Source organism: Oncorhynchus tshawytscha, linkage group LG10 (assembly GCF_018296145.1).
Source record: "Oncorhynchus tshawytscha isolate Ot180627B linkage group LG10, Otsh_v2.0, whole genome shotgun sequence".
Lineage (NCBI taxonomy): Eukaryota > Metazoa > Chordata > Actinopteri > Salmoniformes > Salmonidae > Oncorhynchus > Oncorhynchus tshawytscha.
The window spans coordinates 16,269,260-16,289,759 of record NC_056438.1 but is presented as its reverse complement, the minus strand read 5'-3'; the positions used below and the strand labels follow the sequence as shown (position 1 = coordinate 16,289,759).

The 20,500-nt window shown below is 44.5% G+C and overlaps 1 protein-coding gene across 1 annotated transcript in view; it reads left to right on the top strand.

Annotated features, from left to right (window-relative positions):
• The window catches only part of LOC112260978 (phosphofurin acidic cluster sorting protein 1), a 94,956-nt gene extending 74,680 nt beyond the window's left edge, over positions 1-20,276 (top strand). The window contains exons 7-24 of the mRNA XM_042328206.1: positions 745-822; positions 4,051-4,110; positions 5,602-5,762; positions 6,435-6,534; positions 7,548-7,619; positions 8,037-8,158; positions 8,448-8,595; positions 11,490-11,594; positions 11,678-11,784; positions 12,187-12,341; positions 12,465-12,575; positions 12,682-12,784; positions 12,869-12,911; positions 13,049-13,091; positions 14,758-14,899; positions 15,739-15,977; positions 16,182-16,301; positions 16,711-20,276. Of these exons, the coding sequence (XP_042184140.1) occupies positions 745-822; positions 4,051-4,110; positions 5,602-5,762; positions 6,435-6,534; positions 7,548-7,619; positions 8,037-8,158; positions 8,448-8,595; positions 11,490-11,594; positions 11,678-11,784; positions 12,187-12,341; positions 12,465-12,575; positions 12,682-12,784; positions 12,869-12,911; positions 13,049-13,091; positions 14,758-14,899; positions 15,739-15,977; positions 16,182-16,301; positions 16,711-16,829 (2,028 nt within the window). The 3' untranslated portion in view covers positions 16,830-20,276. The remainder of the gene's footprint in view (positions 1-744; positions 823-4,050; positions 4,111-5,601; positions 5,763-6,434; positions 6,535-7,547; positions 7,620-8,036; positions 8,159-8,447; positions 8,596-11,489; positions 11,595-11,677; positions 11,785-12,186; positions 12,342-12,464; positions 12,576-12,681; positions 12,785-12,868; positions 12,912-13,048; positions 13,092-14,757; positions 14,900-15,738; positions 15,978-16,181; positions 16,302-16,710) is intronic.
• The last annotated feature ends 224 nt before the right edge of the window (positions 20,277-20,500 follow it).

The window sequence follows — 20,500 nt, the reverse complement described above, 5'->3', positions numbered from 1 at the left end:
CTCTCTCTCTCTCTCTCTCTCTCTCTCTCACATCCTCTCTCTCTGTCTCTCTCGCTCTCTCTCTGTCTCTCTCTCTGTCTGTCTCTCTTGTTCTCTTTCTGTCCCTCTCTGTCTCTCTCTTTCATGTTCTCTCTCTCTCTCGCTGTTTCTCTCACTTGCTGTCTCTCTCTGTCTCGTTGTCTTTCTGTCTCACTGTCTCTGTTTCTCTCTTTGTCTTTGTCTCTCTCACTGTCTTTGTCTCTCTCTCGCTGTCTCTCTCTCGCTGTCTCTCTCTCTGTCTCGTTCTCTTTCTGTCTTTCTCTCTCTTTCTCCTCCTGTCTTTTACTCTCTCTCTTTCTGTTTTCTCTCTCTCTCTTTGTCTCTCTCTCCTTGTCTCTTTTGCTGTCTCTCTCTCTGTCTCTCACTTTGTCTTTTTCTCTCTCTCTGTCTCTCTCTTTGTCTTTGTCTTTCTGTCTCTCTCTTTGTCTCTCTCTCTGTCTCTCTCTGTCTTTGTCTCTCTGTTTGTCTCTCTCTTTGTCTTTGTCTCTCTCTCTGCCTCTCTCTCGCTGTCTTTGTCTCTCTCTCTCGCTGTATGTCTCTCGCACTCTCTCTCTCTGTCTCTCTCGCTGTCTCTCTCTCTCCTTCTGTCTTTGTCTCTGTCTTTCTCTCAAACTGTCTGTCTTTCTTGCTGTCTCTCTTGCTGTCTCTCTCTGTCTTTCTGTCTCGATCTCTCTGTCTTTGTCTCCCTCTCGCTCTCTCTCTCAGTATCTGTATGATGAAGAGGATGAGGTGAGGAAGAAAAAGCCTAGACGGAAGCTCACCTCCAACGCCTCCATCACTAGAGTGAGAAACCCTTTCACTCCCTCATCCTCCCCTCTATCCTCCTCTCTCTTCATCCCTCTCCTCAGTCAGCCTCTCCCTCTATCTCCCTCCTCTCTCTCCATCCCTCTCCTCAGTCAGCCTCTCCCTCTATCTCCTCTCTCTCCACCCCTCTCCTCAGTCAGCCTCTCCCTCTATCTCCTCTCTCTCCATCCCTCTCCTCAGTCAGCCTCTCCCTCTATCCTCCTCTCTCTCCATCCCTCTCCTCAGTCAGCCTCTCCCTCTATCTCCTCTCTCTCCATCTCTCTCCTCAGTCAGCCTCTCCCTCTATCTCCTCTCTCTCCACCCCTCTCCTCAGTCAGCCTCTCCCTCTATCCTCCTCTCTCTCCATCCCTCTCCTCAGTCAGCCTCTCCCTCTATCTCCTCTCTCTCCATCCCTCTCCTCAGTCAGCCTCTCCCTCTATCCTCCTCTCTCCATCCCTCTCAGTCAGCCTCTCCCTCTATCTCCTCTCTCTCCATCCCTCTCCTCAGTCAGCCTCTTCCTCTATCTCCTCTCTCTCCATCCCTCTCCTCAGTCAGCCTCTCCCTCTATCTCCTCTCTCTCCATCCCTCTCCTCAGTCAGCCTCTCCCTCTATCCTCCTCTCTCTCCATCCCTCTCAGTCAGCCTCTCCCTCTATCTCCTCTCTCTCCACCCCTCTCCTCAGTCAGCCTCTTCCCTCTATCTCCTCTCTCTCCATCCCTCTCCTCAGTCAGCCTCTCCCTCTATCTCCTCTCTCTCTATCCCTCTCCTCAGTCAGCCTCTCCCTCTATCTCTTCTCTCTCTATCCCTCTCAGTCAGCCTCTCCCTCTATCTCCTCTCTCTCCATCCCTCTCCTCAGTCAGCCTCTCCCTCTATCTCCTCTCTCTCCATCCCTCTCCTCAGTCAGCCTCTCCCTCTATCTCTTCTCTCTCCATCCCTCTCCTCAGTCAGCCTCTCCCTCTATCTCCTCTCTTTCCATCCCTCTCCTCAGTCAGCCTCTCCCTCTATCTCCTCTCTCTCCACCCCTCTCCTCAGTCAGCCTCTCCCTCTATCTCCTCTCCCTCCACCCTCTCCTCAGTCAGCCTCTCCCTCTAGCTCCTCTCTCTCCATCCCTCTCCTCAGTCAGCCTCTCCCTCTATCTCCTCTCTCTCCATCCCTCTCCTCAGTCAGCCTCTCCCTCTATCTCCTCTCTCTCCATCCCTCTCCTCAGTCAGCCTCTCCCTCTATCTCCTCTCTCTCCATCCCTCTCCTCAGTCAGCCTCTCCCTCTATCTCCTCTCTCTCCATCCCTCTCCTCAGTCAGCCTCTCCCTCTATCCTCCTCTCTCCACCCCTCTCCTCAGTCAGCCTCTCCATCTATCTCCTCTCTCTCCATCCCTCTCCTCAGTCAGCCTCTCCCTCTATCCTCCTCTCTCTCCATCCCTCTCCTCAGTCAGCCTCTCTGTCTATCTCCTCTCTCTCCATCCCTCTCCTCAGTCAGCCTCTCCCTCTATCCTCCTCTCTCTCCACCCCTCTCCTCAGTCAGCCTCTCCCTCTATCTCCTCTCTCTCCATCCCTCTCCTCAGTCAGCCTCTCCCTCTATCTCCTCTCTCTCCATCCCTCTCCTCAGTCAGCCTCTCCCTCTATCTCCTCTCTCTCATCCCTCTCCTCAGTCAGCCTCTCCCTCTATCTCCTCTCTCTCCATCCCTCTCCTCAGTCAGCCTCTCCCTCTATCTCCTCTCTCTCCATCCCTCTCCTCAGTCAGCCTCTCCCTCTATCCTCCTCTCTCTCCATCCCTCTCCTCAGTCAGCCTCTCCGTCTATCTCCTCTCTCTCCATCCCTCTCCTCAGTCAGCCTCTCCCTCTATCCTCCTCTCTCTCCACCCCTCTCCTCAGTCAGCCTCTCCGTCTATCTCCTCTCTCTCCATCCCTCTCCTCAGTCAGCCTCTCCCTCTATCTCCTCTCTCTCCATCCCTCTCAGTCAGCCAGTGTCCCGGGAGGAAAACAGACAATTCAGACAATTTACCCAATCACCCACGCAAACAAAACACACACACACACACACACACACACACACATACACACACATACACACACACACGGCCAAAACCGATTAACATACACTTGTCGGCAGCTCCGTAAATTGCGATGAGGCAGCGATTTGTAGTGACAAGGGCAGTGTATCAGGGGTTTGTATAAGTCTTTGCTGTATTTATGTTATGTTGTGTGTGTGTGTGTGTGTGTGTGTGTTGTGTGTGTGTGTGTGTGTGTGTGTGTGTGTGTGTGTGTGTGTGTGTGTGTGTGTGTGTGTGTGTGTGTGTGTGTGTGTGTGTGTGTGTGTGTGTGTGACAGCGGGAGGGAATTGGGAGGGAGGGTTATTAATGGGTTTGTCCTGTGAAGGTCACGGTGGGGCTGTCTGTCATCACTGCTCCCTAACAACACCGCCTGTGGACACACACACACGCACACACACACACACACACTACTCCCCAATCACACCACCTGCGGCCAGCAGACAGTGCAGAATGAGGCCATGGCTGTAATATCCCCTGAATGACACATCACACTGTACACTATCCAATATGAATTTAATAATGATCTTCATCATCGTCAGCATTAGCATTAGCCACCTCAACTGATCTGTTTTCTAGTCCTGCAGTCCAGTTGATATTCATTACTGTCTTTGTAGACAGAGTGTTACGACTTCCGCCAAAGTCGGTCCCTCTCCTTGTTTGGGCGGTGTTTGGCAGCCGACGTCACCGATCTTCGAGCCATCGCTGATCCATTTTTCATTTTCCATTGGTTTTGTCTTGTCTTCCATCACACCTGGTTCCAATCCCATCAATTCCATGTTGCATGGAATTGAGGGGAAACAGAGGGTATTTAACCCTCTGTTTCCCCTCATGTCCTTGTCTGAGATGGTTTGATTGTATGTGATGTGCATATATTATGTTGGTGTGCAACGGGTTTTGTTCACACTTTTGTTATTTTGTACATTTTGGTTTTTGGAGATTTATCAGCATTTATTAAACAACTGCGTTTTACCAAGTTGGTTCTCCTGCGCCTGACTTTCCTGCCACCAACACGCACCCATTACACAGCGTCCTAATCAAGAGGCAGCAACAATAGAAAAGGGTCTGAAACAGGGAGGGATGGCCCAGGTGGCTGGTAGACAGTTATCCATTAACTCATGGTTCTGTGGGTCATTAGACAGAACACTTGACTCAGCGGAAAATCATCCTGGTCTCTTTTACAGCAACCCAACATCAAGCAGAAGTTTGTGGCCCTGCTGAAAAGATTCAAAGTTTCAGATGAGGTAAGCGTCTTTCTCTCTTCTCTCTCTCTCTCTCTCTCTGTGTCTCTCTCTCACTCTCTCCTATCTATCTCTCTCTGTCTCTGTCTGTCTCTCCTGTCTCTGTCTGTCTCTCTCTCCCTTTCTGTTTCTCTCTTCTCTCCTATCTCTCTATCTCTCTCTCTGTGTCTCTCTCTCACTCTCCTATCCATCTCTCTCTGTCTCTGTCTCTCCTATCTCTGTCTGTCTCTGTCTGTCTCTCTCTCCCTTTCCGTTTCTCTCTTCTCTCCTATCTCTCTCGCTCTCTCCTATCTATCTCTGTCGGGCTCTCTCTCTCCTATCTCTCTCTCTTTGTCTCCCTCTCTGTCTGTCTCTCTAAGTCCTGTCTCTCTCTCCTATCTCTCTCTGTCTCTCTTACTTATTGACTAAGAGACATAAAATATGTCTCAACTCAAACTTTCAGTTGTTACTTTCTCTGTCTTATACATACTTGTGCAGTTTTCCCCCTCTCTGTTTTGTTTCCTTCACTCATCTCTGAACACCTTTTGTGTGCCTGGTGCACAAAGTATCATTGTAATTGAAGGTGTTGGTGTACTATGCAGTGTACTATGCACTATACAGTGTACTATGCACTATACAGTGTACTATGCAGTGTACTATGCACTATACAGTGTACTATGTACTATACAGTGTACTATGCAGTGTACTATGTACTATACAGTGTACTATGCACTATACAGTGTACTGTGCAGTGTACTATGCACTATACAGTGTACTGTGCAGAGTACTATGCACTATATAGTGTACTATGCAGTGTACTATGTACTATACAGTGTACTATGTACTATGCAGTGTACTATGTAGTGTACTATTTACTATGCAGTGTACTATGTACTATGCAGTGTACTATGTGCTATGCAGTGTACTATGTGCTATGCGGTGTACTATGTACTATGCGGTGTACTATGTGGTGTACTATGTGCTATGCAGTGTCCTATGCTGTCTACTTTGCGGTGTATTTGGCGGTATACTATGTAGTGTACTATGCAGTGTACTGTGTACTATGCAGTGTACTATGTACTGTGTACTATGCAGTGTACTATGTACTATGCAGTGTACTATGTGCTATGCAGTGTCCTATGCTGTCTACTTTGCGGTGTACTATGCAGTGTACTATGTACTATGTACTATGCAGTGTACTATGCAGTGTGCTATGTACTATGTACTATGCAGTGCTGGAGATGTGGTTGCACAACTGAGAGTCGTGTGTGTGTGTGTGTGTGTGTGTGTGTTTGATCACTGCTAATGCCCCTGTGTGTTTATGTGTGTGTGTGTGTGTGTATCCATGTATTTGATCACTGCTAATGCCCCTGTGTGTGTGTGTGTGTGTGTGTGTGTGTGTGTGTGTGTGTGTGTGTTTGATCACTGTGTGTGTGTGTGTGTGTGTGTGTGTGTGTGTGTGTGTGTGTGTGTGTGTGTGTGTGTGTGTGTGTGTGTGTGTGTGTGTGTGTGCAGGTGGGTTTTGGTCTGGAGCATGTCTCTAGAGAACAGATCCAGGAAGTGGAGGAGGATTTAGATGAGTTGTATGACAGTCTGGAGATGTACAACCCCTCTGACAGCGGACCAGAGATGGAGGAGACGGACAGCATCCTCAGCACACCCAAACCTAAACTCAGGTAGCTGTTATGGTGCCACACACAGCCAGAACCCGCAGTGCGTCTAACCCAAACAGTCAGCAATGTATATGAAAGAGGCCTATAGAGGAATCAACGCTCCTGAGTCTCTGTGTGAAGTATACATTCCCATATAAGGGACGTAGGAACAGAGAAAACAGGCACAAAGGAAGTGCAGTTACGGCCAGTTAGTACCTCAGTATGCTGCCCCCTCTGCTGGTCAAGAAATGACAGTACATTCTACTGTTATTGAGAATACTCTGGTATGATTATGAACTCTGGTATGATTATGAACTCTGATATGATTATGAACTCTGGTATGATTATGAACTCTGGTATGATTATGAACACTGGTATGATTATGAACTCTGGTATGATTATGAACTCTGGTATGATTATGAACTCTGGTATGATTATGAACACTGGTATGATTATGAACACTTGTCATTCCTAAACATCCGATTCTCATCATCTTATCAAGCCAGTATTCCACTAATCAAATGAATAGATGGATGGTGAAATGGATTCAGAATCTTCGGTTGAACTTGGCATTCGGTCTTGATCATTAGAACTTGATAGATTAGGGAACGGTGTATGTGATTGGTTTAAAAATGTGACAGAAAAGTGTTTCAATCTGTGCCAACATGTATTGCTCCTCTGTGTGTGGCCATCCAGGCCGTTCTTTGAGGGGATGTCTCAGTCCAGCTCTCAGACAGAGATCACCAGTCTGAACAGCAGAGGGGGGAGCCTGGGACGTGACGCCTGCTTCAACCCTGTAAGTAAGATGGAGGGGAGGGAAGGGAAGGAGAGAGGGGAGAGTGAGAGTGGGGGAGATAGAGCGTCCGGGGGGTAGAGGGTGGAGAGAGCTAGGAAGGAAGAGAGAGAGGGAGGGAGGAGGGGAGAGAGAGGGAGATATGAGGGGAGAGAGGGAGGAGGGGAGAGGGAGAGTGGGGGAGATAGAGCGTCCGGGGGTAGAGGGTGGAGAGAGCTAGGAAGGAAGAGAGAGAGGGAGGGAGGAGGGGAGAGAGAGGGAGATATGAGGGGAGAGAGGGAGGAGGGGAGAGTGAGAGTGGGGGAGATAGAGCGTCCGGGGGGTAGAGGGTGGAAAGAGCCAGGAAGGAAGAGAAGAGGGAGGGAGGGAGGGAGGAGGGGAGAGGAGGGGGGGGAGGGCGAGAGAGGGAGGGAGGAGGAGGAGAGAGAGGGAGGGAGGAGGGGAGAGAGAGGGAGATATGAGGGGAGAGAGGGAGGAGGGGAGAGTGAGAGTGGGGGAGATAGAGCGTCCGGGGGTAGAGGGTGGAGAGAGCCAGGAAGGAAGAGAGAGAGAGAGAGGGAGGGGGAGCGAGGAGGGGGAGAGCGAGAGAGGGAGGAGGAGGAGAGAGAGAGAAGAGGAGGAGAGAGGGGAGGGGGAGGGGAGAGAGAGGAGGAGGAGAGAGAGGGGAGGGGGAGGGAGAGAGGGTGGGAGGAAGGGAGAGAGAAAGAGAGAGGGAGGGAGACAGGAGGGAAGAGAGAGGGAGGGAGACAGGAGGGGAGAGAGAGGGAGGGAGGACAGGAGAGAGGGAGGGAGGAGGGGAGAGAGGGAGGGAGGAGGGGGAGAGAGAGACAGGAGGGGATAGAGAGGGAGGGAGGGAGCAGGGGAGAGAGAGAGAGAGGGAGGGAGGAAGGGAGAAACATCTTGTAGATGGGTTGTAAACAGAATGGAGACAGAGGAGAGGGATGTTAGAGTAAGGGGGAGAGACTGAAGGATTGAGATTCCCTGCAGGTGTGACTGTGTTTCCTGTGTGTCTCCAGCAGGGGGAGCAGATGAAACACTCTCACAGTCGTAACCTGGAGGTAGAGGCCCTCTCCGAGACAGACACACTGGTGAGACACTCCAAATCAAATCAAAGTTTATTGGTCGCGTACACAGATTTGCAGATGTTAAAGCAGGTGCTGTTGTTTCTAGTAGTGTGTCTCTAATCTGAACAAAACATCTAGAAATGCCAGAACGAGTCCAATTAACAATCCAGAGTAGGTGTGTGTGTGTGTGTGTGTGTGTGTGTGTGTGTGTGTGTGTGTGTGTGTGTGTGTGTGTGTGTGTGTGTGTGTGTGTGTGTGTGTGTGTGTGTGTGTGTGTGTGTGTGTGTAGTAGTAGTAGTAGTAGTAGTAGTAGTAGTAGTAGTAGTAGAAGTCAACTCGAGCTAATGTGTGTGTGTGTGTGTGTGTGTGTGTGTGTGTGTGTGTGTGTGTGTTGTAGTAGTAGTAGAAGTCAACTCGAGCTAATGTGTGTTGTGTGTGTAGGAGTTGAACGATCAGGAGATGTTTCCAGAGGGCCCCTGCATTAAGGTGTCGGTGGCTGAGAAACCCTGTACACCCCTGAAGAGCAGTAAGAGTGAAGGAGGACAGACTATGCCCTCCCCCAGGTAACGAACACAAACAAGCACCAACACACTCCATTTTTCCATTTACATTTTCTCTTAAGAGGCCAGGTAGAATATTTTCCATTTTTCTCTTAAGAGGCCAGGTAGAATATTTTCCATTTTTCTCTTAAGAGGCCAGGTAGAATATTTTCCATTTTTCTCTTAAGAGGCCAGGTAGAATATTTTCCATTTTTCTCTTAAGAGGCCAGGTAGAATATTTTCCATTTCATACTCCTCTGGGTAATGTTGCTACGGGCTACAGGTTGATTTGGAGTTGAAACATCTCCCTCAGGTTGGACGGCGGAGGCCACACCCCCAAACAGAAGAGACAGAGCAATACTCCTATGAAGGAGAGGCAGCTGTCTAAACCAATCAGTGAAGGGGCGAAGACCAACATCTCTGACAGCGAGAGGTCCCCCGAACTGGGACGCAGCTCACAGGTAACACACACACATTCTTAGACATATATGTTCATATTGGTATATGTAAACATTCATTGATGCTCTTCAAACATACACAGAAATTCTTGCTTAGAGAATGTCACACTCTCACATACTGTATGCACACACGCACGCGCGCACACACACGTCTTACTATACTTGTGAGGACTTTTTGGGGACCAACAATTGATTCTCGTTCAAAATCCTTTTTACCTAACCCTTACCATAACCGTAACCCGAAAACCTAACCCTACCCTAACACCTTACCCTAACCTTAACCCCTAAACCTAACCCTAACCCCTAAACCTAATCCTTACCCTAACATTAACCCCTAAACCTTTACCTTAACCCCAAAACCTGCACATTATATTTAAAAAACACAGCACATTATATAAAAAAAACACAGCACATTATACAAAAACACAGCACATTATATATAAAACACTGCGCATTATATATAAAACACAGCACATTATATATAAAACACAGCATATTATATATAAAACACAGCACATTATATATAAAACACTGCACATTATATATAAAACACTGCACATTATATATAAAACACTGCACATTATATATAAAACACTGCACATTATATATAAAACACTGCACATTATATATAAAACACTGCACATTATATATAAAAACTGCACATTATACAAAAACACTGCACATTATATATAAAACACTGCGCATTATATATAAAACACTGCACATTATATAAAAACACAGCGCATATAAAAACACTGCACATTATATATAAAACACTGCACATTATATATAAAAAACTGCACATTATAAAAAACACAGCACATTATATATAAAACACAGCGCATTATATATAAAACACTGCGCATTATATATAAAACACTGCACATTATGTAAAAACACAGCGCATTATATATAAAACACTGCACATTATATATAAAACACTGCATATTATATATAAAACATTATATATAAAACACTGCACATTATATATAAAACACTGCACATTATATATAAAACACTGCACATTATATATAAAAACTGCACATTATATATAAAACACTGCACATTATATAAAACACAGCACATTATATATAAAACACTGCACATTATATATAAAACACTGCACATTATATATAAAACACTGCACATTATATAAAAACACAGCACATTATATATAAAACACTGCACATTATATAAAACACTGCACATTATATATAAAACACTGCACATTATATATAAAACACTGCACATTATATATAAAACACTGCACATTATATATAAAAAACTGCACATTATATATAAAACACTGCACATTATATATAAAACACTGCACATTATATAAAACACTGCACATTATATATAAAACACTGCACATTATATATAAAACACTGCACATTATATATAAAACACTGCACATTATATATAAAACACTGCACATTATATATAAAAACTGCACATTATATATAAAACACTGCACATTATATATAAAACACTGCACATTATATAAAACACTGCACATTATATATAAAACACTGCACATTATATATAAAACACTGCACATTATATAAAACACAGCACATTATATATAAAACACTGCATATTATATATAAAACACAGCACATTATATATAAAACACTGCACATTATATATAAAAAACTGCACATTATATATAAAACACTGCACATTATATATAAAAAAACACTGCACATTATATATAAAACACTGCACATTATATATAAAACACTGCACATTATATATAAACACACTGCACATTATATATAAAACACTGCACATTATATATAAAACATAAAACACTGCACATTATATATAAAACACTGCACATTATATATAAAAACTGCACATTATATATAAACACTGCACATTATATATAAAACACTGCACATTATATATAAACACTGCACATTATATATAAAACACTGCACATTATATATAAAACACTGCACATTATATATAAAACTGCACATTATATATAAAACACTGCACATTATATATAAAACACTGCACATTATATATAAAACACTGCACATTATAATAAAACACCACTATATAAAACACTGCACATTATATATAAAACACTGCACATTATATATAAAACACTGCACATTATATATAAACACTGCACATTATATATAAAACACTGCACATTATATATAAAACACTGCACATTATATATAAAACACTGCACATTATATATAGAACACAGCACATTATATATAAAACACTGCACATTATATATAAAACACTGCACATTATATATAAAACACTGCACATTATATATAAAACACAGCACATTATATATAAAACACTGCACATTATATATAAAACACTGCACATTATATAAAACACTGCACATTATACGCCAAGAAACAAAGCTTGTCTCTCTTCCTCTTGATCTCTTCTTCTTGTCTGAATAAAGCACATAAATGTACCCATGACGACGTGAAGAAATTATGTATGCTTTTATGAGTCATCTAATAAGAAACTGTTCCACTTCATGTTTGTGTGGGTGTGTGTTTGTGTGCGTGCTGTGTGTGTGGGTGCGTGCTGTGTGTTTGTGGGTGCATGCTGTGTGTTTGTGTGCGTGCTGTGTGTGTGGGTGCGTGCTCTGTGTTTGTGTGCGTGTTGTGTGTGTGGGTGCCTGCGTGCGTGCTGTGTGGGTGTGTGCGTGTGTGTGTGTGTGGGTGCGTGCGCACGTGTGCTGTGCGTGTGGGTGTATGCTATGTGTGTGGGTGCGTGCTGTGTGTTTGTGTGCATGCTGTGTGTGTGTGTTTGGGTGCGTGCTGTGTGTTTGTGTGCGTGCTGTGGGTGCGTGCTGTGTGTGTGTGTGTGTGTGTGTGCGTGCGTGCTGTGTGTTTGTGTGCGTGCTGTGGGTGTAGGTCCTGAGGAAGGCGGTGTATGATCAGCTAAACCATGTCCTGCTGTCTGACTCTTCTCTTCCTGAGAGTCTCATCCTGGTCAATGGCACCGACTGGCAGGGCCAGGTAACAACTATGTAGAAGTGTGCATGTTGCAGCAGAACAAACGTGTATGTTGCCGCAGTTCCCTAAGTGTGTGTGTGTTCCAGTACGTGGTAGAGCAGCTGCAGGTACAGAGGCACCCGGTGGTGTGTACGTGTTCAGGAGCTGAGATCCAGGCGGTGCTTTCTGCTGTCCTCACACGCATCCAGAAGTTGTGAGTCTCACACACACACACGGACGCACACCCAAAGTTGTGAGTCTGTCGGATCTAACACGTTTTGTATGATCTGTTAATCTGTCTGTCTATGAAATATTTAGAGCTCACAGTCACAGACAATATTCAGTTGAATATTCTCTTCGCTCATTTATTCCACTGTCGCTATCTTTGCTTTTCACTCCTTCCTGCATCCTTTCTTTTTATCCTCTCTCTCTCCGCTTCTCTGCCCCATCTCTCTCTCTTTATCTTCCTCTTTCTTTCCTGCTTCTCTCCCTCTCTTCTTCTTCTCTGTTTTCCTCTCTCCCTCCATCCCTCTGCACTCTGTATTGATGAAGTCCTGAGTTAAGGCTGTAAGACGTCAGTGATTATCTTTAACCATCTCCCCTCTCTCCCTCTCAGTTGTAACTGTAACTCAACCATGCCCAGGCCAGTCAAGGTGGCAGTGGTGGGCAGTCAGAGCTACCTCAGTGCCATCCTGCAGTTCTTCGTCACCCAGCTGGCCAGCAAGACCTCTGATTGGCTCAGCCACCTGAGGTTCCTGGTGGTGCCCCTGGGTGAGACAAACAACATGGCCGTCGGTATTCATGATGACCGGCGTGGCGATGGGTTGTTGATGTATGAAAGACTTGTTGTCATCAAGCTGATCACTAAAATAGAACCCTTTCTCTCGCTCATAGGCTGTCATCCTGTTGCTAAGCACCTGGGTGCCCTAGACAACCGTTACAGCTCTGCATTCTTAGATGGGGCGTGGGGAGACGTGTTCATCCACTCTGAACCCCCACAGAAAGGTAAACACATACTGGATCTGGATACATAACGTTAGCACACAGGGCCTGACCTCTCACCAGTGACCTCTAACCCTTTGACCTGTCTTCCTGTTTCCCTGCACTGTAGTCCAGTTGGACGTGGCAGGTAGGATCTCTCAGTACATCAGTGGCGCCACAGTCACACACCAGCTGCCCATCGCTGAGGCCATGCTTACCTGTAAACACAGGACGTGAGTGGTAACACACACACACCTTAACCAGAAGATGGTATTTCATTAAAACCCATATAAAACATTCTCTCTCTCTCTCTCCAGGCACGATGAAGATTCCTACCAGAAGTTCATTCCCTTCATTGGGGTATGTGTACAAACCAAACGTCTAGTTCTCTCTGTGGCCTCTTCCATAGAGCTACCCTTGAGTTTCTATAGGAACATGCGGTGTTTTTCCTGATGTTTCCTGATGTTGCAGTAACAGGATGTTGTCATGTCTCTCAGGTGGTGAAGGTTGGTCTGATTGAGCATGGTCCATCCTCTACTGGTAGGTGGTTTAAAAAGCAATAAAGACATTCACTTTGTTACCTCTTCCAAAAAGCATGCCTATTTTATGACATCTACATTACTGGTCAAAAGTTTGAGAACGTCTACTCATTCAAGGGTTTTTCTTTATTTTGACTATTTTCTACATTGTAGAATAAAAGTGAAGACATCAAAACTATGAAATAACACATAGAATCATGTAGTAACCATAAAAGTGTTAAACAAATCAAAATATATTTGAGATTCTTCAAATAGCCACCCTTTGGCTTGATGACAGCTTGGCACACTCTTGGGATTCTCTCAACCAGCTTAATGAGGTAGTCACCTGGAATGGATTTCAATTAACAGGTGTGCCTTCTTAAAAGTTAATTTGTGGAATTTCTTTCCTTCTTAATGCGTTTGAGCCAATCAGTTGTGTTGTGACAAGGTAGGGGTGGTATACAGACCCGGTCCATATTATGGCAAGAACTGCTCAAATAAGCAAAGAGAAACAACAGTCCATCATTACTTTAAGACATGAAGGTCAGTCAATACGGAACATTTCGAAAACTTTGAAAGTTCCTTCAAGTGCAGTCGCAAAAACCATCAAGCGCTATGATGAAACTGGCTCTCATGAGGACCGCCACAGGTAAGGAAGACCCAGAGTTACCTCTGCTTCAGAGGATAAGTTCATTAGAGTTACAAGCCTCAGAAATTGCAGCCCAAATAAATGCTACACAGAGATCAAGTAGGAGACACATCTCAACATCAACTGTTCACAGGAGACAGCGTGAATCAGGCCTTTATGGTTGAATTGCTGCAAAGAAACCACTGCTAATGGACACCAATAAGAAGAAGAGACTTGCTTGGGCCAAGAAACACGGTCAATGGACGTTTGACCGGTGGAAATTGTAGATTTTTGGTTCCAACCGCTGTGTCTTTGTGAAACGTGTGGTTGAACGGATGATCTCTGCATGTGTGTTTCCCACCATGAAGCATGGAGGAGGAGGTGTGATGGTGTGGGGGTGCTTTGCTGGTGACACTGTCATTTATTTAGTATTCAAGGCACACTTAACCAGCATGGCTACCACAGCATTCTGCAGCGATACACCATCCCTTCTGGTTTGGGCTTAGTGGGCCTATGACTCAACACACCTCCAGTCTGTGTAAGAGCTATTTTATCGAGAAGGAGAGTGATGGAGTGCTGCATCAGATGACCTGGCCTCCACAATCCCCGGACCTCAACCTAATTGAGATGGTTTGGGATGAGTTGGACCGCAGAGTGAAGGAAAAGCAGCTAACAAGTACTCAACATATGTGGGAAGTCCTTCAAGACTGTTGGAAAAGCATGCCAGGTGAAGCTGGTATGCTAGAATGCCAAGAATGTGCAAAGCTGTCATCAAGGCAACGGGTGGCTATTTGAAGAATCTCAAATCTAAAATATATTTGGATTTTTTTTAGCACTTTTTTTGGTTACTACATGATTCCATATGTGTTATTTCATAGTTTTGATGTCTTCACTATTATTCTACAATGTAGAAAATAGTAGAAAAATAAAGAAAAACCCTTGCATGAGTAGATGTTTGAAACCTTTTTACCGGTAGTGTATATATACTTTAGTGTATATACATACACTTATTTTGAAACAAATAATAACATTTATCTCACCGTCATCTATTCTTGCCTAGGAGACACAGAAGAGGGTGTGGCAGTCAGCCTTGCTGTTCCCTCTACATCCCCTCCCTCCCACAGCTCTCCCGCTGGGCTGATCAAAGAGGTTGCCACTCCCCCCTCCTCTCCCTCCATGGGCAGTGTTCAGGCAGTACAGGGGTAGGTCTGCAACCCCTGGCATGGCTGTCGTCTTTCATTTCTTATTAGAGGATCATTCCAGTTGCTACGTTTTCTCTTCTCTTTCTGGGCAATCATTGAATGGATCATTTAAGTGCCAGAGAGTGTTTGGACACATATTTTATGTCTAAGTCCATGATAGGAACGCTAACCTATAGACAGTATACACTGTGGCCCCCAAGGACCTGACAGCGTTGCCTCTTCTCTGAGAGAGGGGAACAAGAGAGAGAGAGACAAAGAGTTAGAGAGAGAGAGAGGGATGGAGAGAGAGAGACAAAGAGTTAGAGAGAGAGACAAAGAGTTAGAGAGAGAGCAAAAGAGAGAGAGACAAAGAGTTAGAGAGAGAGCAAAAGAGAGAGAGACAAAGAGTTAGAGAGGGAGGTAAAAAGAGAGAGAGAGAGAAATATTCCCAACAGTCCCTTTTCTCCTCAAAACAGATCAGATCATCCGTCTCAGGTTCATTCTGTCCCCTTCTTGTCTGTCCTGCTGAAAGTCAAGTCTGACTACAGATAAAAACAAACACCGCAACATCAGCAGGTTCTAGTGTTATAGCCCATCATTGTGATGGGGTTTAGTGCTGTAACAGACTCTACTGTCCTCTGTGGCGTGACCTGACTCAGGGTCAGGGTTGATGCGCTGTTTGACATGTATGCCCCTGAATCCATAACCTGCTCTGTCACTAAATACCCCCTAACTAAACCTCCCAAAACAACACAGCCTTTTGGCATTTTTAACCAAGAACCTCCGTAATTTCCCCTTTCCTGCATTGTACCCTAACCCCCACCTTTTCCTGTCTCCGGCCCCTCCCCTTCCTGTTCCAGGAGCCCCAGTATGCCTCATGGTGTGGACACCATCGGGCTGCAGGTGGACTACTGGCTGGCGTCGCTGGCGGAGAAGCGACGTGACGGGGAACGGCGTGACACGGGCGGTAAGAACACCCTGAAGAGTGCCTTCAGGTCCCTGCAGGTCAGCAGGCTACCAGGAGGGGGCATCAGTGAGACCCAGGCCCAGGTCAGCACCATGGCCATGACGGTGGTCACCAAGGAGAAGAACAAGAAGGGTAAAGAGTTTTAGAATATAATTTATTTTATAATACACAGGCAAAGTCATTCAGCATTACAACAGTTTTTAATACAGAGACAGGAGGTGGAATGTATACATGCCCTCTAGTTGTGGTTTTCTTTCTTCCGTGCATTGAATTGTATTGTTATGAAGATTGACTCTCTGTCTCTCTCTCTCTCGATGTCACTCTCGTTCTCTGTAGTTCCCACCATCTTCCTGGGTAAGAAACCGAAGGAGAAGGACGTAGACTCTAAGAGCCAGGTCATCGAGGCCATCAGCAGACTCATCTGTTCTGCCAAGCAGCATCATACCATGTTGAAAGGTACAGCAACATAACACAGGGAGGGAGGGAGGATCCAGTGAAGGTGTACTGTAGAGGAATCTCTGAAAATAGGAGGAGGAGGAAGAGAAACGGGGTAAGGGTGGAGTGAGGCCAGGGTGAGGGGAACATGATTTATTGGGGATGTTGTAGGAAAGAGGAAATGGAGAATGGGCTGTGTTAATGGACCTCTTAAGTGTCTCTAAGAGTGTGTCAGAAATAGCATCTTATTCCCTATACAGGGCCCATTGGGCTCTGGTCAAAAGTAGTGCACTATATAGGGAATAGCCCTGGTCAAAAGTAGTGTACTATATAGGGAATAGGGTGCCATTTCGGACACAGCCCCAAGTGTTCTCTGTCTGAGCAACAGCCATACTTAGCTGTGTCGCCTTCCCTGTGTGTGTCTCTGCAGTGTCCATAGACGGAGTGGAGTGGAACGACGTCAAGTTCTTTCAACTGGCCGCCCAGTGGCCCACGCACGTCAAGTACTTCCCTGTTGGACTGTTTGGTTACAGCAAACCCCCCTCCTAGGGTCCTTTTCCCCTCCCCCTTGGCCCCCTTGCCTCAGCCAGTCCCGTCCCACCTACGCACACAGACCCCGCCTCTCAGAACGCCATGGCACTTGTATTGGTCAATCACGATGGAGGGTTTTTTCTATATTTGTCTTATTTCTCTATAAGGATGGAGGGAAGGGGTGGAGCGCTACTTGTCACTTTAATGAATTAAAATGCCCCCCTCTCCCTGTGTGGTGTGTGTATGAGGGGAACACAGCACAAGATAACTAACTGCCGTTCAACTAACCGTAACGATGAGATGCAACCCCATGAATAACTCCCATTATGAACCCTTGACCCCTGACCCTTTAACCCTGACCAGGTCTCTTATCACATCGAACCTGCCAACGGTCAATCCGTGCTCTAACCCAGACCTGCATGCTGTAAACTCCACCACCCATGTGCTAGTTATAACAAGAACATCATATTGTGTTAACAGTAATGACATGGCTATTATGGGGTATGGAGGGGAACTGTGCATGACAAATGGAACAGACAACAGACAACACCTACAGTAGCAATGCTTTTCCTGCACCCTAAATACAAGAAAAAGCTTTTTTCTCATCAATGATATACGTTGATATGATGCATATGACGAGTAAAAAATGGAAACGTTCCGCTTTGATGTTGTAACAACATTGTAACTTTCTGTGAACAGCACAGTCCAGTCCTCCAAATTCAGAGCTCACTGTTTGTCCAAACTCTACTGCTGTCTGTAAGGCTTGTCCCTTTATCAATCAGTTCTTGTGGTCGGCATTGTTCTCTTGATTTTATGAAATGACGATGTGTTCTAAGCAACACACTAGTCCTCTTGGCATCTAAAATGAACGCTGACCAGTCGTGAGTAACTTAGCACTGGGTCACCTGTAGCCCTAACCCCACCTGTGCACTGTAAAGTATTAAGACCAATGTCAAGTATTACAATGCCATTGTGTCCAATTTTGCTGTTATTATTATGATTTTCATGGTAACTTGGAGGTAGGAGGTTCCTCAGCAGTGACGTCAACATCTCGTGTAACTAACTCAATATCTGTCCCTGTTCTATTTTGGGGGGGGGGCTCTTACAAAGGAAGGGTTTTGCACCAAGGCCTTCAAACTCACTGAGAATGAATACACAGCTATGCATGTTCCACAAATAAGTCTGAATGATAGCATGCAAAGATTTCACAGTACGAGGATGCATTTCCAACAGTCATTGGAGATATCCCCTGAACTTCATTTGAATGCAGATAATATTAGTTGATTGCGTCTTCGTTTATTTGATCTCACTGTCGTCAGAAGCTTCATTATTTCGGAACACTCCATTTTTGGAAGTTTTAAACCTATTTTATCATTGAATGTCTCGTTTAATTCGAGAGAAAAAAAAACTGATGGCAGGAGAGATAGCGGACTGTTAATTTACAAATGAAACACTTTTTATAGGCCAGAACCAGCTGTTACTTCACTAGAGCATTTTCTGTTGTTCTTTGAACACAAACGCACCATAATAATCTCTCTCCAAACTCCATAGTCAGTTGACCTTGTAACTTTGTAGCCTGTGAGCTTGGATACTTTGTGCAACTTCCCTTGTGAGTACCAAAGAGAGATATGGCCAGGGCAGTGGCACTATTCAAAGCAGACTATCAAACTCTGCTGCTCTTATTACGTGTCGCTGCCCACCAGCCACGGGCTTAGACCCAGACACATATCTTCATCTGGACTTGGACCCATCTTTTAACTGACTGTATCTATGTATGTTATGTACGTGGTTGTATCTATGATGTGTAGATGTGTCTCCTTAACCACAGATCTAGGATCAGATTACCCTGCCCTCCAGTTCTAACCATAACCATTAGGGGGAGTTAAAAACTACCTGACCCTGAATCAGTCGTTATGGGCAACATCTACTGCCAGAGCTCCAACTGCTCTTTGCCTTGTAGCGTGTTATTAGCATAATAAGGAGTGTAAGATATGATTCTATTTGAACTGCTTTCTTTTCATAGGGGAATCGTAAGTATTCAACGAATGGGACAGACAAAAAAAAATCACTGCCAAAAATGTCTGTTACATGGATATAACAGCCAAGCTGACGAGAGGGTGTAGATATAGGTGTAGATATAGGTGTTCAGTGTTTTTGGTGACAACAACAAAACAAAACTTTAAATCATGATTCTTGTTCCAAAATAATGTATTTCAATGTTAGAAAAAGATGTTACCATGAAACATTCCACTGTTTTACTCTGTCTCTCCTCTCCCCTGTTCACAGTTCAGTCCCTGTCTTTCACCAGTCTCACCGTTTACAAGTTTGTTGTTTTTCCTACCTTCTCTAGGCCTATTCTTCCTGTGTGACTGTCGTCTCTAACTTGACCTGCTGTTTGTTAACCTGTGTCTCTAGCTGTACTGACCTGTGTCTCTAGCTGTACTGACCTGTGGTTGCTGTGATGGTCTTCATGACTAATGTATAGGGACAGGGTTGTGACCAAAGGGAGTATAGTCTACTACCGGAAGTTACTTTTCATAGCAGTTTAGGAGAAAATTTGAGCTAATCCTAACCTTTTTCCTAACCTTAACCTAAGTATCCTAATCTGCTACGAAAAAGTAACTTCCGGTCATAGCTGTACTCCCTCCAGTCAGAACCTAGGGACAGCAGTTATTCCTAACCATGTGACTTAGAACAACTCTGGGCCCTGGTTATAGTCAATACCAGAGACGGAAGAGGAAGCAAGACATCTCGTTCCCTCGTTTTTTTCTGGTTCATATACAGTCAATTAACTAAGTAGACCAGACCCAGCTGCTATCACATAAGATATCTTCATTTATCCACAGTCTTTGGTCTAAACCTATAACCAGGGCCCAGACTTCCTGTTCAGGTCACATGATCCTGAAAAACACCTGTCCCTAGTGAAGGGAAGAACAATATGATGTATTAATAAATCCCTTTAATTATCAATAATCTCCTTCCTCTCCTCTATCATCACAATGTGTTTCAGAAGAAATGGAGTGAGAGGTCTAGAACAAACCGTAAGATCTAGAGTCTCTGTCAGGATTCCACAAGCTTTGCTTCTAATAGAACCCATTTGAAAGGATCTCCCTGCTTGTAACATAGCAGCCTATCACAGAAGGGAATCGGGTTTTGTGTAACACTGCATAGACCATAGTTATGCTTGGTAGCTAGTAGTTTGAGGGGAGGATTCTAACACTTGTGGATTTGGAGTATTTTTTGAGTATTTTTGCACATGCCATTGTTTCTTCAGCAGCTTTTTTTTGCCTTTTGCCTATAAACAATAATAATGCTTGTACATACAAAACAAATGTACTTCTGTAATGTATCTTAGTCCTTGTTTTTTATTTGAAATCTTTTGTAGTACTGCTTTTTTATGTTTATGTTGTGTGATGGAAAAGTGGAACCGTTCATTGTTTTTTAAATAAATACTCCTGATTTTTATGTCCTCTGGTGTATTTTCATTAATTTGAAAGTAATCTAGGAATTAACAACCTATTTTATAAATGTAAATTCAGTTAGTTTTTCTGGCATCTCTAGACAGTGGTGTAAAGTACTTAAGTAGTACTTTAAAGTATTTTTACTTAAGTCGTTTTGGGGGGTATCTGTACTTTACTATTTATATTTTTGACAACTTTTACTTTTACTCCACTACATTCGTAAATAAA